Genomic DNA, 16,161 nt, shown 5'->3' with positions numbered 1-16,161 from the left:
CTGCCAACCCAACACCAAATGCTGAGTGAGAGTGACAAACCACGACAGCGCACAAGCCACGCTCACGTGTTCCGAAAAGCCTCTATCCTAACGACGTATAAGCAATCATATGTGAGAAAGGCAACTCTCACACTTTGCTGTCGTACCATTCCTTTCATTGGACAAGGCGCGACCAGCTACTTCGATCTCTCATCGTCATGTGGACAGAATGACAGCATTCGTAGAAATTCAGAAGAAGAACAGCACCGTATCATGAAGCCAGCCAAAGATCCGAATTCACTCCTCCACAGGCTCTGCGAACCCAAACGCCGTGGCGTCCCAGTTCTCCGGCTTTACAATATCGCCCAGCGTCCTGAGGATCTTCTCCTCGAACCCGCCGACTTCCCTCTCCGGATCGTCCCACTGCACGTCATCCACGAGTCCAGCAATGACACACACCTCCCGGTCCCGGCTGTCAAACCCGGACTGCAGCGGCGTGAACCCGGTGCCAAAGAAAGACACCCCTCTGATCTTGAGCGACTTCAGCCCGTCCGCCCCGGTGAAGCGCCCCACGTCAGGGACGTGGTTCAGCGCGATCTTGGGGTCGAAGCAGCGCGACTCCCGGACGAAAGCAGCGTCCTCGGGGGGCAGGTGCGCCAAGATGCCCTCGTAGGAGTTGAAGACGTGCGTGTGCGGGGCCACCTCCAAGTCCTCAGCGTGCGTCTGGCGGAGGATGTCGAGGAGGGTGACCTTCTCGTCCTCGAGCTTGAGGCGCTCCCACGTCAGCACTGCCGTCGGGCCACCGATGAGGAGCGGGTTCGGCAGCTGCGTCTGCGTCCACTCGTCCTGGAAGGGCCAGTGGCGGGCTGCGTCGATGCCCATGAACAGTGACATCTTCTTCCCCGTCATCTGCATGATTGCGAGGCCGTAGGCTACCTTCAGTGCCACCGAGGGCGGGATGCCGTGAATGTCCTGCAGCTCAAGGATGCCTGGCACTCTTCGTGATCGCTGTATGTTGATACCGCCGTGGTAAACATCTGTCCCTCGGTGTCCATCCGTGCCGAAGATGCTCATTATGTTGTCATGGTCAAACATCGGCCACGGGGTAACGGCTTCCTTACTGAGGCCGCGGTAACGAGACGCTATCACCTTTCTAGAGGTCTCGGCAGCGAGGCTGTTGTCTAGAGACTCGTACATGTCACAGTGCAGTTTGTGCGGGATGAACCTGGGAGAGATGTGGGGCGGAGACACAACCTCACCAGCTTTCTTCGCCAGGCGTAGACGCACCTGTGCATCCAGCTCGGGGATGATGATGGCATTGGTCATGCCGTCACATACGGTATGAGAGAGGGAAATAGTCACGACATGAACTGGTCCTGGTCCATCATGTTCACCGGAAATTGGTGAGATGCCGAAGCGACCGAGTAATTCCGGTGGGTGAGCGACGAGCTGGAATGGTTCATGGAGGCCATATTCCACTGCCGTGTCCACGGAGCCGAATTGCGGCTCTTTTGTGATAACCCTGTCGAGCAGATGATCGCTGAGCCGTAGTTGCAGGAACACGAGCTGGTTATTCAGGTTGATCGCTGTGCTGACCAACAGGGGCTGCACCTTGAGGACCTCGAGCAGCGCATCTCTTAGCTCCGAATAATCCAGACCATGTACCTCGAAAGCAAACCGCAGGTTATGAGTTCGCGTGGGGGGGAGTAGCACGCAGCCGCGCCACAGAGGTGTTGTGAGGTAGCACTCCAGGACGTCTTGGTCCCAGGTGCAACCGTTTCGATCCAGGACCGGCTTCGCTAGTTCCTGTATCTCTCTGAACTTAGATTCCTGGCCCCTGCAAATTAGAACATCTGCCATGGTGGGCGGCCCTGTCCGTTGCTTGACATCAGTGCCCGTCTTGCCACCCCCGTGCGTCTCGATGCTAGCGCTTGAGATGAGCTTTGCCTGGTCTCTGATAGTTGGTGAGTCACGGACGTCCTCGACTGTCAAGCGTTTCGAGGTGAGTCTTTCAACCTCGAAGCAATACCTCATTGCCGTGAGGCTATCCGTGAAGTGCTCAAGCCGAAAGTCATCTTCGAGCTGGGAGCGGTCGATATGGAGCAGGTCCGCCCAAATTGACTTCACGAAGTTGATCCAGTAGTCCTGGCTTTTTTCAGATTTCGCCGTTGCGGATGTACCATTGACAAACTTGCCAGTTGGTTTTTTCTTGTTCAGGTATTCCAGGACCAACCTTTTCAAGACTGGCTTGCGGACTTTGCCGCCCGGGCCGACAGGAAAGTCACCCAGGCCTAATTCTTCCAGCGTGAGGATATGGACGAAGATAAATTCTGGCCCTACATGCTTGGATATATCGAGCTGCAGCTGTAACTTCGAAAAGTGCTCGGACTTCGATGTGTCGACGACGGCAACACAGGCCTCCCCGGTGACGGAGTCTGGAATGCCAATAATTTGAGCCTTGCAAGAGCCGTCAGAAATACTGCCAGCATGTTGAGGGGAGCAACTTACCCTGATGGCGCAGATGCTTTGCAGCGTATACTCCAGCTGCTGTGGGAATATGTTCTCCCCGCCCCTCTTGATCATGTCTTTATAGCGGCCCAGCATGAAGATCGAACCGTCCGGGGCCATGCGGCCCTGATCGCCGGTCTTGAACCAAAAGACTCCATCCTCTGTGTAGAAGCTCTCGGGCGACACACCACCAAGGTATTTCTTGATGACGGTGTCGCCGCCAAAGTGAAGCTCTCCAACACATTGACTTCCATACCCGCGGGGCAAAGTGGTCCTCGTATCGGGGTCTACCACCTTCACGCGCCCGCCAGTGTAGGCTCGTCCTACGGACAACAGGTCAGACGAGCCCTCTGCGAGGTCAACTTGGTCGGCACCACGGTTGTCGGTAACAAGCGCATCGCCCTTCACGCATGCGGTCGTGTACATCCCTTCGGTGCTGCCCCAGAAGGGGAACACCTCAAGCTGTGAGGAGCCATCTTCCGCAACGCCGAAAGAGTCCCTGTATCGTGCGGCGAGGTCCGATCCGATCAAGGCGCCACCGATCTGCATGAACCGAACCGACTTAACCGCTGTCTTGTTGAAAGAGGGGTGCCGCAGGATGGCGTCCGACATGCTGTGATGCACAGGCAGGTAAGTGCACTTGTAAGTCTCGATAGCCTTGATTGACTGTCCCGCATCGAACTGGTTCCCGTTGAACGGGAATATGACCGCGGCCCCAGCCCGCCAGCTGAGAAGGGCTGCAGCGTTTGCCATGATGTGATGCGCGGGCGACTGAATCAGAGTGCGAGACTCCGGTGTCAGCCCGCGCATTGAATTGAAACCCTCGCTCTCGGCGGACAGGTTTGCATGGGAGTGGGGGCAGCCTTTGGGATCTCCCGTGCTTCCACCTGTGAAGAGGATTCGCGCGATGGCTTCTGGATCTGGCACTTCCCCTCCATCAGCCGACTCTTCATGATTTCCATTGGCGCAAGCAGACACGGGAGAGGATATTAGCTCTTGGAGGGTTATCCAGCCGTCGGCCCTCAGACTCAATGGACGGGCCAAACTCGAATGGCGGTCCGCGATGATCTTCAGCGCTGGGTTCTGGTCGTTGCGGCCACTAGCCTCGTCGTAGGCGACGGCGGCGAAGTCGTCATGCACAATGACAATTTGTGGTTGGAGGGCCTTGATGCAGGCATCCTGTATGTCTTTCGACGGCGACGTTGCTGCATGGCCGGATAGGACTTTTGGATCCACGGCAGCGATGGGCATGTTCAACTTGGCTGCCGTCCAGAACCAAAGCGCCCATTCTGGGCCGCTTGTCAAGAATGGTGCAATCGTGAAGCCTTGTACGGCTAGATCGAGTCCCAGGATTTTGTGGGCCAGGCTCTCTGCCTTCTGCGATAATTGCGAATAGGACCATTCAAACTGGTTACGTGCCTTGCTCCATCCGGGACCAATATCGCCATTGGTAAACTCTTGTTGTCCAGACAAGGAGTCCCCGCGATGCTGTGGGCAGGCAAGGGCTAGACCGTCTGGGTTTACCTCCAGGCCTTCTTGAAGGAGCTGCCAGAGTGATTTGGGTTTCGTGCTTAGCCGTGGCCCATGTGATTCAGCCACCCCGGGCCTCTGCACAATGGATGGCATGTTGGCGCTTGTCGAACAGGAGAAGCAAAAAGAAGAATTGCATATATGTTCAACTTCAACTGGAAGGATTCGAGGACAGGCCCAGATATTCACTGCATAGTCGGTTATTCTCTCTCTCTCTGTTTGATCTGATCGAGGCTTATTATAAGCTCACTACAGCATGGTCACACTCGGAACTCCGCGCCGTGCTGAGAATATGTACGGTGATCTCGATGTTCACAAGAAAACCTGAAAATCGGGAAGCACATGGGTGGAGCGTGTGTTTGGCGCATGCTGCGGCCATCTGCGGGCTGCCTGTGTGAAGCCCTGAATAGTAATCCAAGGCGGGAACATCGTCTCCACACCACCGAGTAGACTCTGACATACATGAAGTCTGTATCGTCGTATTTTAAGGCACTGAAACCTTTTCTGACACTCAATTTCCAACTGGATTCTTGATAACTGTTCCATCAACACCCGTCTGCCATAAACAATGATGTTTCCATGGCCCCCTGCAGCGGCGATGAAGATGCGAGCACTTGAGCGAAGGCCATTAGAAGGGCGGATGCAAGATGCATGTCAGGCTTGAGACCTACTGCAGTCGGAATGATTCGCAACGGATTGTCAACGCTGACCACCTGGGCACATCCAAGCCATGCAAGTGTGCGAGCATACGGCGTCTCAGAGGCAGGATTGGAAGGAAAGTCCGTGGTATTTCCGCTTATGACCGCTGACGTGAGAACTTTTATATGCACAACGCGGGTGAGAGATGCTCAGGGTTTCATTTTGTGATTCGTCATGAAGTTGATGCTGACATGCTTTTGGGTTGTCGGTTGGATGGAATGGGACCTTGAATTGTCATGCAACCTCCAACGCCAAGCTGCATCACACAAGGAAAGATGTCCCTTGGCTGCATCGCAATATCGCTCCGAGCCTGAGGTGGTTTTCATGGCAACACAGGTATCGGGGCACGCTGGGGGCCAAAAGTAGGGCCAACTGGTTACAGTTTGTCCACTGTTGGGTGGCTGGGTTGGTGACAGAGAGCTGAGGAAAAGTTCAAACACACCAAAAGTTGCTTCAGTTATTATCCATCCGTATGAATCATAATAGTCAATAAGGCGAGCTGGACACGAACGCCGCACCATAATGGCTGTGGGCAAACTCCTGGTGATCGGCGCGACAAGCTCAACTGGCCAACTCATCGTGAAGCGAGGCATTGAGCCGGGCTGGATAGCCAGTGTTCTTGGCAGGCGTACGCTGCCAGAGCAGGCAAGCAATGCAGCCATTCAGGTCAGGGCGGGGCCTGTGAGTACCCTGGCAATCTCAGTCGAGGCACGACGCTGACATGTCACCGGATGACAGAACTTCGAGGGCTCCATAGACGATGAAACCCTTCTGACTACAGCCAGTCGAGGCCAAGATGCCATAATCTCAGTCGTTGGCCCTTCCAGGCCCCCAGCCTCGGCCACCATCTTCGTCCCAGCCTACAAGCGTATCCTTTCGGTCATGAAGACTGAAGGTACTCATCGCATCATCTCACTCAGCACTTTCAGCGTCTACGACCCGAACGACAAAGCGACCCTGGCTCGTTGGTGTCTCACCACCTTGATGTGGGCCATGGCACATCGTGTGTGGAAAGCTATAGTTGATATCGCTGGCGTCTTTGAAGCTGACGGGGGCGACCTTGACTGGACGCTGTTCCGCGTCGGTTTCCTGCGCGATGGTGCTGCGGGAGAGGCTGTGGATGGTTATGTTGGCGATGGAATCGTCGGCCTGTCGGTCAAACGAGCCGATGTCGCCGAGTGGCCGTTGGAATAAGCCGCCAGATTTCCTCCAAGACACTTGCGAGCGAAGCCAGCTATTTCGTCCGAGGGGAAATAAGCTGTCTACGTGGTGCTCAAGTGTAAGGTAGCTAGTGAGCCGTACGATGGCTTACAGCGACTCGCAGTCATTCGACACCTGGACTGCAGTCAGGTACTTGTAGATCATGAGTTAGGAACTTTTCATGTTTCCCAAGAGCCGGGTCATCCCCCATAGTGCAGGGCAATAAACCGAGTGGAGTCACGGTCCATCCCTACATCTGCAAGCCGGGTAGTGAGAACCTGAAGGAGAAAGTGAGTTTCTTCAGCCTCTCTGGGCCTCCTGATATACAGCATGTGCAGCAGTCCAATGCTACCATGTCGACGTGGTCGCGGCCGCGCCTTGCCAGTGACTAGGTGATACAGTGTAGGCTTGCTGCATGATGTAGCACCGAATGCTGCTACTTTGAAATCATGACGCTCTATCTGTAATCAAAACATGATTCCACAGTGTCTCGAAGGTTCACCCATGTTCCCAATGACATTTCGCGCTAGAGACACTGAACTATGAAGGTGAATCATGAGGGCTTTTGGTCCCCGGGCGCGAGGAGGGCACGCGGCGCAATATTGGGATTGCGAAAGACGCGGTATCGGTGGTCGTTCTTCACCAGCCTGCAGGCTTCCAGAGTTACATATTATCAGTGAACCGATGCGGTTCGCGGCGGGTATAACCCGGACCTTGTAGTGGACCCCTGGACCCCAATACACATCGGGCCGATATTTTTCAGCGTACTCCAGCATGTAATTAGTACGAGTGGGCTGTAATACATGGTACTTGTCCCCAAGGCCGCCTATCGGAAGCAAGGTAAACGTCGGGATACTTGGCGGCGGACCAACACAACGTCCCTGTCTACGGAGTACCTAGGTACTCATTCAGGCCTCTCCGGATAATTCCTCATAATAATATTTCAAACCAAGCATTGGATATCCACGTCAATGACGTCATTCCCACAGTTCGCCAGTCTCCCGCTCGAGCTGCAGAGAGAGGTGTGGCAAGCCAGCCTGGACGAGGCCCCAGAGCCAGGCGTCCACATCTTCAGGACAGAGGACCCCAACAATGGCGACCCAGCCTCCATCACCATCGACCTCAGCTGGAACACTCTGATGCATGTGTGCCGCGAGTCCCGCCGCATGGCCCGCAGGCAGCTCAAGTTCCGCCACGTTGACGGGGCAGGGGCCTGCTTGGACCCATACCGGGACTTCGACCCGGAGCTGGACGCCATTTACATATCGAGCCGGGACTGGCCGTCCTTCTTCTGTTCAGACTCTCTCGCCGCCTGGAGACGACCGCCCGCGAGCGTGCGTCATCTGGCCCTGGACGCCCGGATGCTGGGGTCCGGTCTGGACGGCGCGATCACCTTCATCCACTGCCTCGGAGCCCTGAGCGGGCTGCGGACTGTCTCCGTGGTGTTTTCGGAGGAGGGCTGGGTCCCGAGGGATCACGTCCCTTCCGGTGACCTGCCGTACATGCTTGTGGACTGCGCTCCGGGGGCTGTGGTCTGGCACGCCCCGCCTGGTCGGGTTAAGAGGCAGGACATGGACCCTTGGGAGATTGCCAAGACGTTCCGGAAAGATATCACTGGATATGTTCATGGGCAAGGTTCTGTCGCGGAGATACATAATTGGGATCGTGCGCCGTATGACAACGAGACGGGGGAGTTCCTCTTTGATGTCATCCCACGGAGGATCGTGCCTAGGCGCGAGGCCGCACGGCCTGGGTTTGAAGGCGAGGGCAGTTTGGTTTCATCCATCATCAGTGGTCTGCGAGGTCTGATGCCGTCATACTCAAGATGACATTACAACGGCACGGAACATTCTCTATCACTGAGGCCCTCTTTGGCCACCCCTCCGCCAGTTCGTGAGATGGGGAACAGTCTTCGCCTTTGGCAACGCCCAGAAGAAAGTCAAGCCGCGGCATATAATAAAGGCTCGCGCTCGCCGACGATACCGTTACCGCTAGTGTCCCCTCTAAACCTGTGTGGACAGTCAGTACCCATTATCGTCTCTTGGCTTCGATGAACGCACCTGACATATCCGACAAAGGACACGAGCCAGACGGAGCCCACATAGCACAACGACCATTCCAGGAACCCAGCCTCGCGGAAGCGACCCATCCATAAAAACGTGGTGAAGCAGACACCAAGAGCCGTCTGGGCTACCACCAGCAACGTATTCAGCACACACCTAAAAGAGGGTTCCGATACCTGGTCAGCCCAGCACCACCACGACTGGCACCCGCGATCCAGGACGGGGAGTAAGATCAACGTACCACTTCCGCAAGCCCGGGAACCGCGCCGTGTTGGCCCAGGCTTCGTCCCACCACACAACAGCCGTCAGGATAGCCGCCATCCCGAGCCCGCCAAACGTGCACATGAGGATATACCGGTGCTCGTCGTTGTTCTCAAACGTATCGAAGATGCTGAGGCACACGAGACACACCGACGCGAACATGCCCATGAAGAAGGCCACGAAGCTCGTGTTCTGCCTCCACTCGGCGTCGTCGGTCAGCCCGTAGAAGCTGGGCGAGTACCGCACGTGGTGGACGGCGAAGACGGTGCCGGCGAATGTGACTCCCGTGACGGCGCAGCCTGCGATGAACACGGGCTGGAAGGTGAAGGCCGCGATGTCGCTGATGAAGGGGATCTCGGGGTTGACCTGGCCTGGGTACCGGGGCTGCCCGATGGCCAGCCAGCGGACGAGGAGGATGGTCAGCGTGGAGAACCAGGAGATGCCTGCTGCGAGGGGGAAGACCCAGAGATTGTGGGAATAGCGAAACTCATGCCCGAAGACCCTGGGCCACGGTCCGGCCGCCATTGTTAGTGATGAAAATCCAGGTCGACAGAGTTCGGGCCGTCTTGGATAACTAAAGAGCCTTCACTGCAGCAGATTCGGGCGTCCTTTGAACATGAGCGCGCGTGCGAGATTAAGGGGAATCCATCACATCGGCGAGCCATCCGTCCTGTTATCTTCTTACTCTGGGAAGTCTGCGCATTTTGGAACAGACGTCATTGTGGGTCATACGTGCAGGGCTGCATAAGATCGAGTGGTTGCGGAGGGACTCTGATTATTTCCGCCCGTAACGCCTCTCCCAGCCGCAGAATTGCATCGATCAAATGATAACGATGTGACCCTAACCCGCCTCAGAAACACATCTCCAGCCGAGTTCTAGATTATCGTTGCTCTCTCTTTCCTCCGTTAAAGTGATAAAAACCTGGAATGGAAGCACAAACAGGCATCACCGCGGATCCGAGGTGCTTTTAAGTGACCATGCGCGGCGTCCCCGGAAGATACGACTCTTAGAGTGAACACATATTGGCTGTGTAGTGAGTGGTAGGCTGGGGACAAGCCAGCGATTTAACTGTTCCGCAGGTCGCCCCGGCTGCCCAGGTGACTTCAAGGTGAGGAGGTGTGTATAGATAGAGCGGTCCTGAAGCCGGCAGTATCCGACCTAACAGAGCTTGCAGAAACTCGCATTGTTGGGGCACGAGAACGGCTCTCCTGGGGTCGGACCCCCGACGACGCGGCGTGTATCGACATCTGCCGCGGCCCCACAAGGAGACAGCCTTGCCCCACCAGGCCGATGCGGATCTGGTTCGTGGGCAAGGCCCGTCTACTAGTACTGCTCAGGGTGCCTGGGTAGACTAGTAGTGACTTGAGGGAGGAGTGGCGACGGATCAAACTGCAAATCGTCACCATCCTCCACCTGCCAGCCCTCCGTCTGCAGGAACTTGACGAGATGCTCCAGCAGGCTTCGGCTTGACGTGACCTCTCCCGACCAGCAGCCCTTCACCAGCTGTCCGAGGTACTCCCTCTCCAGCGTAGGCCACTCATGTCGGGGGATCATCATCGAAATATCTTGCCACGGCCTCCCCGGGACTTCATGGCCCGGCCAGCGCCCCACCATAATTTCATAGACAACACAGCCCCACAGGAACAGATCCGTCTGGATGTCCGGCTCCCGGGAGCGGGCACCCCGCTCCCGAGGCTGCAGTGGGCATAAGGGGTGGAATGTCTCGCCGGTGCAAGCCCCGCCGAGGTATTTTATCCCGGTGACATTATCTCTATAGCACGCGTCTAGAAAGCCGACCAGGAAGAGCGAGAGCGAGCTGCTTCCGCTGCCGGACAGCCAGCAGTGCTCGCTGGTGAGGTCGCCGAGGATGATGTCCTGTGCGTGGACATAGTCGAGGGCGGATGCGAGGTGGAGGGCCCATTTGTAGGCAAGGGGGCGAAAGGACGGTCTAATTCTGTGGCTGGCGCCAGCGCCGCTGTGTTCTTCATACATCGCGGCCTTGTTTTGTGTGATAAAAATTCCCAGCGGTGGCCCTGACGGCTTGGCAAAGACGGGGAGGGAGGTCCATGGGTCCCGACCGATGAAGGCAGCAAGCCGGGGATGGGGCTGTGCGCCATCGCTGTTGATGCTGCTCGTGCTGCAGCTGCCGAGGAGCTGCTCGTAGGCCACTGTGGTTTTCCAACAGCGCCCGACGGACCAGCAATGGCGCCATTCGGCGTCGGGCTCATCTCTCCTGCCGGGGGATAGCTCCACGCATGGTGGGTCAAAGTACTCTGAAGGCAGTAGGATCACAGATTCCGGCGCCTCATTAACCTGCTCGGCGTAAATCGCAGCAACCTCCACGCTGAAGGCCGTTGGGTCCCAGCTGGTTCCGAGGAGTGGCCGTGGGCGGGCTGAGCCTTCGGGTGCCGTGGGCTTCAGATGAGGTCCCGTGTGTCCCGTCCGTGCCATGCTCGACGTGTTGTACTCTTAGAAACAGAGCGGATCAATTTGGTTGTATAGCTACCCACTAGTAGTAGCGTGATGTGCGCAGTGGTGGGGTGTTGGAGTTGTCGCTGAAGCATCGGCCTGGTCAGCGGAAATATATGGTCTAATACGCCAGGCTCCCGCGATATTAGTCTACGTGGGTGATATAGCAGCCCCTCACCTTCCTCGGACACATTCACTTCAAGTCAACCATGTCTAACAGCGTTCATCATTGATATCAAATACGACTTGATGGGGCCCATATTCATAAAGGCCCTGAACAACATTCGACTACCGTCTCTTCGGCCATGCCTGGCGCTTGTCTTTCAGTAATAAGGAGAACAACATCGCCTGAACGCGTCTGCTCACGTGATCAGTGGACGAAAAAGGCGCTCAAGTAACTCAAGCCTTGCCCGGGCGATATCGATCTCGGACTAGCGGCCGCCTCGCGTCTCTCCAAGTACCGCGACCGCCACAAAGCCGCGGCAAGGCTAAGATAGATACCGAGTCGTGCAGTCGTGCTAGTAAACACGGATAAAGTGACCGGCAGTGATGGCCTCGATGGCAGAGCAGGGCACGAGAGACTTCAAATGTTGTCTTGGTGTCCCTCGATTCGATTTTCGTCCGTTCCCGGCCACCTGACGAGGTACGCCAAGGGTATATGTGTGGGGCAATTCTACCTAAGGGACAGGATATTCAGGCTATCGGTAATAAGTCCAGCAATGTTATCATCACTGCTTATCTCACTACATGCACCCACGCACAACCACCACAGGGTAGTCTCGCAGTAGAAGATGTTGGCACACCACAAGGCCCTTGGCAGAGCCTGGATTATGATTACCTGAGCATGCCGGCCCCCATCTCACTGCTGCAGGAACCCTTGAGACCGCTCCAAAAGCTCTCCGACTAGACGCCCGTCTATCTTATCTCTTATCACACACGGCCTCAATCACGCACGGTAATTTGTTATAGCTCGGCCATGCCACTCAGACGGACGTGATAAGAAGCTTACCGGCGACCACTAGACATTTTTTTTGGCTTTCCGTTATCTCTACCTATCATGTCGTCCGTTACAAAGCTTAGCCTACACTTTGTCCCTGCTGGACCCACCCGAGCAACCCCCAAAGCTCCCAATGTACGCCAATGTAAGTGACCATCCCGCGTTATCATGGCCAATCGCCAGCCACGCGAGCGAACATCTCCGGGGGTTGGGAAAATCATCCCCAGGTTTAGACACCCATGTTGCGTGCATCTTGCATGGCCCGGCAGTGACACAAGGGCGGGCTCGCACTCTGGTTCCACAAGCTTCCGAATATTTTCAGCCCTTCCGAGTCTCGCTTCATAAGAATACCGTGCCGACCCTCCTCCCGATTCCCCGGTGCGGCGCGGGCGGACGAACCACTTCTGCTTTATAGAAATTCGGACACCTGTGAGGCACGGTTTGCTCGTTGCTAGGCCCAACAACTCGGTCCATCCCTCTGAGCGCACGGTCGCCCTCAACATTCCGAACGCAAGCCTGTCATCATGGCTGGTGGCGGTGGTCCAGCTTCGGGCGCTGTAGCCCCCCCTCTCAGCCAGGCTTATGGCTACGGCATCATTGTCGGCCTCGGCTTTCTGTTTGCCCTGGGAATGATTCTCACCACCTGGGTTCTGAAGAGGTAAGATGCTCTGCCAATCCATGCCCCTCGACAGCCCGGATTTCCCTACTGCTCTCTGGCTGCGAACTGTTTTCTGAATAACGTGTTGGTGCGGTGCAGATACAATCATGAGTCTCAGACCTCTGAGATGTTCAACACCGCCGGCAGGACGGTCAAGTCTGGCCTCGTCGCTTCTGCTGTTGTCTCATCCTGGACTTGGGCCGCTACGCTACTACAGTCCTCGGGAGTGGCGTATCGATATGGAGTCTCCGGTCCTTTCTGGGTCAGTCATACCGCACCATACCTCTTTTGCCAGGCTCTCAGCCCGCGGGGATGCTGACCTCCACTCGCAGTACGCATCCGGTGCCACAGTCCAGATTATCCTATTCGCCACGCTTGCCATTGAGCTCAAGAGACGGGCTCCCAATGCCCACACTGTGCTGGAGGTCATTCGCGCACGATATGGTTAGTTCTGCTTCCGACTTTTGATCAGGGCCGTGAGTAGGAGGGACCCACTTGCTAACATCTGTACAGGCCGAACCACGCATTGCGTCTTCATCTGCTTTGGCCTTTTCACCAACATCTTGGTCACCCTGATGCTGGTGGTGGGCGGTTCAGCTGTGGTGACATCCCTGACCGGCATGTCAACCGAGGCAGCCTGTTTCCTGCTGCCCCTGGGTGTCGTGCTGTACACAATGTTTGGCGGGTAAGCTCGTGATATCCAGATGTCTCCGCTTGCAACTGCAGGGACCGAAGCGGGCATGACACTGACTCCCATGATTAGAATCAAGGCCACCTTCCTCACCGATTATGTTCACACCGTGATCATCCTGGTGATCATCCTCATCTTCGCTCTTACTGCTTATGCGACGGGGAGCGAGCTGGGATCCCCTTCGATCGTCTACGACCGTCTCATGGCCGCGTCGGCGTCACACCCCGTTGAAGGAAATGCGGAGGGCTCCTATCTCACCATGCGATCCAAGGAGGGTGCCATCTTCTTCGTTATCAACATTGTGGGTGAGTACAGAATCGCAACCGCAGAGCTTCCGGAAGACAGTGACTTTGTCATACTCACTTGAAGATGTCTGCTAACTTGTACTAGGTAACTTCGGAACTGTGTTCATGGACAATGGTGAGTTCCGCTCCTTGATGGCATGTCCAATCGTATTTTTGGGCAGGTGACTGACCACAGACACCCCCAAAGGCTACTACAACAAGGCCATCGCTGCTTCTCCTGTCCATGCCCTCCCCGGGTACATCATCGGCGGTCTCGCCTGGTTCGCGATTCCATGGCTCTGTGCCACCACGATGGGTCTCTCGGCCCTGGCCCTCGAGGGCACCCCGGCCTTCCCAACGTATCCTGACCGCATGCTGCCTGCTGATATCACAGCGGGCCTGGTGCTCCCTTATGCGGCCATCGGTCTCCTGGGAAAATCGGGTGCTATTTGCACGCTCATTATGATCTTCAGTAAGATAGCACTCCCGCGGCTCGGTTTGTGGTCGTGGCGGACACTAACACGCGTGGCTTAGTGGCCGTGACTTCTGCATTCTCAGCACAGCTCATCGCGGTCTCTTCTATCGTCACATATGACATTTACCAGTGAGTTACCTGTGGAGTCAAACCTGGCGACGCAGCCACTTACCGAACACCCCAGGACGTACATCAACCCAGCCGCCCCTGGAAAGCGACTCATCGCCGTCTCGCACACGGCCGTGTGTGCCTATGGCCTGATCATGGCCGGCTTCTCCGTCGGCATGTACCACGCCGGCATCTCCATGGGCTGGCTCTACGTAAGTCATCGCCGCGTCCCATCCCATGGAACCTGCCCTCCGACACTAACCACACATACACACAGCTCTGGATGGGCGTCATGATCAGCGCCGCCGTCATCCCAGCGACCCTGACCCTCTTCTGGCGGCGCCAGAACTGGATCGCCGCCGCGGGGTCCCCGATCCTGGGCCTGGCGTGCGCCCTCGTCGCGTGGACCGTGACCTGCGCGCGCGAGTTCGACGGCGTGCTCTCCATCGAGAACCTGGGCTCCAACAACCCCATGCTGGCGGGCAACGTGGTCGCGCTGCTGAGCCCCCTCGTCTTCGTGCCCATCCTGACGTTCGGCTTCGGCGCCGACAACTACGACTGGTCGAGCATGGCGGCCATCAAGCAGGGCGACGACGCGTACACCTCGTCCTCGGGCGACGAGGGCGGCCGCGGGCTGGAGGGCGGCGTCAGCACGCCGCCGCCGGGCGTCACGCTCATGGCGCCGGAGCAGGACATGGTCAAGCTCAACAAGGCGTCGAAGCTGGCCAAGTGGCTCACCGTGGTGATGGCCGTGTCGTTCCTGGTCCTGTGGCCGATGCCCATGTACGGGTCTGGCTACGTGTTCTCGAAGCCCTTCTTCACGGGCTGGGTGACGGTGGGCATCATCTGGATCTTTGGCAGCTCCGGCGCGGTCGGCATCTTCCCGCTGTGGGAGGGCCGCCACAGCATCGTGCGCGTCACCAAGGGCATGCTCGGCATGAAGAAGGCCGACGCCTTCAGCGAGCCGATCGAGGGTAAGGTCACGGATGTGCCGGACAATGCCTCGGAGAAGACCAAGCAGTAGATGAGGTGGAGCGAGATCGCGGCTGTACCGTCGTTATGGTGTGATTGGCGGGTGTCGCGAGGTTCCAAGGTTGTACAAGCAGCCCAGCAACATGATAGCCGTGATCCTGGGTTCCATGGATTCAGGAAGCCGAATGAGCTCTTAGGCTTTGCGTGGTTGATAAATTTTATACCCATATTCCCAATACAACACAGTGTTCCGATCATCCCATCCCGAGCCCACAGGTGTGGCTTCAACCTCGTTTGGGTGAAGCCGACCTGAATGACATCCAAACGGAAGCCGGCCGTGCCTTAGGAAAGCGTCCCCGTCACTGCGATGCATCGCTATTCGGGGTGAATCACAGCACAGCTCCCGCGGCGAATAATCCAGATAAATTCCCTCGTCTTTGCCCTCACCATTTCACCCATCGGAACGACCTCACACCCATCAACCCGCCAGCCGCAGAGTGGATCGATCCCGTAACCAACACTGGGAAGCAACCACGAGACCAAACATCAACACTACATCTGACCCGACGCAGCTATCAACATGCAGCTCAACAACGTCAAGATCGCTATCGTCGTCGCCGTCGGAATGGCCAGCAGCCTCGTCTCTGCAGCTGCCCTCGCCCCCATGGCGCCACTACGCTGCTGCTCATTCGCGAACTGTACCCAGTGTACTCGGGCCATTTGGGCGCCAACCTGCATGGTCTGCGGCAACGTAAGACCACCTCCAAAAATAGAAAGCACTTCTCAGCTGTCTGGAATAGAAGGGGGCTGACCAACTTTTGCTTTGATAGGACTTGGAGGACAAATTCTGCTGCCCGTCTTAAGTGGGTGGGAAGAACGACTCTTGGGTCACCGTCCTTCACAACAGAAGGTTCGAGTGGTTGATTTTTGGAACCTGCTGTGGCAACAAGGCAGTAGATGTCTTCATTGGAAAAGCAGGGAAACTCCTTTGGTAAAAAGTCTTGCCTCGCTCAGGGAATAAGTGAGAGCTACCCAGGTACCCAGAGTTCCCTTTTCCCTGAACACATGTACGAGAACCTCTCTCTGTCTTGTCTCAGTCACTAATCCCATGGCAGACGTCCTTCAAATCATTTCGTCGCTCATTCCCATCGCCCTCGCCCAGATATTTTTCACATCTCGAAGCGATTTGCTGTCAAAGGTATACCCATGCTGAGAGGAATACCTGGGCAATTTGGCTGCGAATAGGACGCTGTCTGGGCGGGCGAT

At 56.6% G+C, this 16,161-nt stretch overlaps 6 protein-coding genes across 6 annotated transcripts; 3 read left to right on the top strand and 3 right to left on the bottom strand.

The window, feature by feature from the left end:
• Window positions 1-133: 133 nt before the first annotated feature.
• KVR01_008996 (uncharacterized protein) lies at window positions 134-4,198 on the bottom strand. Its single transcript, XM_044789728.1, has 2 exons — window positions 2,488-4,198; window positions 134-2,436 (listed from the first exon to the last, which is right to left on the bottom strand). Exons 1-2 carry the CDS (start codon window positions 4,111-4,113, stop codon window positions 277-279), a joined length of 3,786 nt encoding a protein of 1,261 aa, XP_044641498.1. The 5' UTR covers window positions 4,114-4,198; the 3' UTR covers window positions 134-276.
• Window positions 4,199-5,043: 845 nt separating this feature from the next.
• Window positions 5,044-5,910, top strand: KVR01_008916 (uncharacterized protein; the record flags this gene model as incomplete). Its single annotated transcript, XM_044790741.1, has 2 exons — window positions 5,044-5,397; window positions 5,455-5,910. The coding sequence occupies exons 1-2, from the start codon at window positions 5,239-5,241 to the stop codon at window positions 5,908-5,910; spliced, it is 615 nt and encodes a 204-aa protein (XP_044641418.1). The 5' UTR covers window positions 5,044-5,238.
• Window positions 5,911-6,781: 871 nt separating this feature from the next.
• KVR01_009226 (uncharacterized protein) lies at window positions 6,782-8,995 on the bottom strand. Its single transcript, XM_044787406.1, has 3 exons — window positions 8,221-8,995; window positions 7,977-8,135; window positions 6,782-7,925 (listed from the first exon to the last, which is right to left on the bottom strand). Exons 1-3 carry the CDS (start codon window positions 8,763-8,765, stop codon window positions 7,856-7,858), a joined length of 774 nt encoding a protein of 257 aa, XP_044641728.1. The 5' UTR covers window positions 8,766-8,995; the 3' UTR covers window positions 6,782-7,855.
• KVR01_009409 (uncharacterized protein) lies at window positions 6,888-7,725 on the top strand (the record flags this gene model as incomplete). The annotated part of the gene is made up of 2 exons (XM_044791275.1): window positions 6,888-7,686; window positions 7,709-7,725. 2 exons carry the CDS (start codon window positions 6,888-6,890, stop codon window positions 7,723-7,725), a joined length of 816 nt encoding a protein of 271 aa, XP_044641911.1.
• Window positions 8,996-9,564: 569 nt separating the features above from the next.
• On the bottom strand, window positions 9,565-10,692 carry KVR01_008898 (uncharacterized protein; the record flags this gene model as incomplete). Its single annotated transcript, XM_044793211.1, has 1 exon — window positions 9,565-10,692. One exon carries the CDS (start codon window positions 10,690-10,692, stop codon window positions 9,565-9,567), a length of 1,128 nt encoding a protein of 375 aa, XP_044641400.1.
• Window positions 10,693-11,770: 1,078 nt separating this feature from the next.
• Window positions 11,771-14,947, top strand: KVR01_009049 (uncharacterized protein; the record flags this gene model as incomplete). The annotated part of the gene is made up of 10 exons (XM_044793605.1): window positions 11,771-12,365; window positions 12,465-12,627; window positions 12,698-12,809; window positions 12,879-13,050; window positions 13,129-13,361; window positions 13,447-13,476; window positions 13,549-13,812; window positions 13,875-13,944; window positions 14,000-14,135; window positions 14,201-14,947. The coding sequence occupies exons 1-10, from the start codon at window positions 12,232-12,234 to the stop codon at window positions 14,945-14,947; spliced, it is 2,061 nt and encodes a 686-aa protein (XP_044641551.1). The 5' UTR covers window positions 11,771-12,231.
• Between the last annotated feature and the right edge of the window lie 1,214 nt (window positions 14,948-16,161).

Source organism: Diaporthe batatas (assembly GCF_019321695.1).
Source record: "Diaporthe batatas strain CRI 302-4 chromosome Unknown Contig00011, whole genome shotgun sequence".
Classification (NCBI taxonomy): domain Eukaryota; kingdom Fungi; phylum Ascomycota; class Sordariomycetes; order Diaporthales; family Diaporthaceae; genus Diaporthe; species Diaporthe batatas.
This window is presented reverse-complemented; position numbering and strand designations above follow the sequence as displayed.

Bases quoted from the DNA above. Each gene is read 5' to 3' on its own strand.
- KVR01_008996 (XM_044789728.1), bottom strand. From the start codon at position 4,113: ATGCCATCCATTGTGCAGAGGCCCGGGGTGGCTGAATCACATGGGCCA. The intron at 2,437-2,487 runs GTAAGTTGCTCC...GGCTCTTGCAAG, and splicing joins AAAGCATCTGCGCCATCAGG to GCTCAAATTATTGGCATTCC.
- KVR01_009226 (XM_044787406.1), bottom strand. From the start codon at position 8,765: ATGGCGGCCGGACCGTGGCCCAGGGTCTTCGGGCATGAGTTTCGCTAT. The intron at 8,136-8,220 runs GTACGTTGATCT...ACCCTCTTTTAG, and splicing joins TTCCCGGGCTTGCGGAAGTG to GTGTGTGCTGAATACGTTGC. The intron at 7,926-7,976 runs GTGCGTTCATCG...CTGTCCACACAG, and splicing joins TCCTTTGTCGGATATGTCAG to GTTTAGAGGGGACACTAGCG.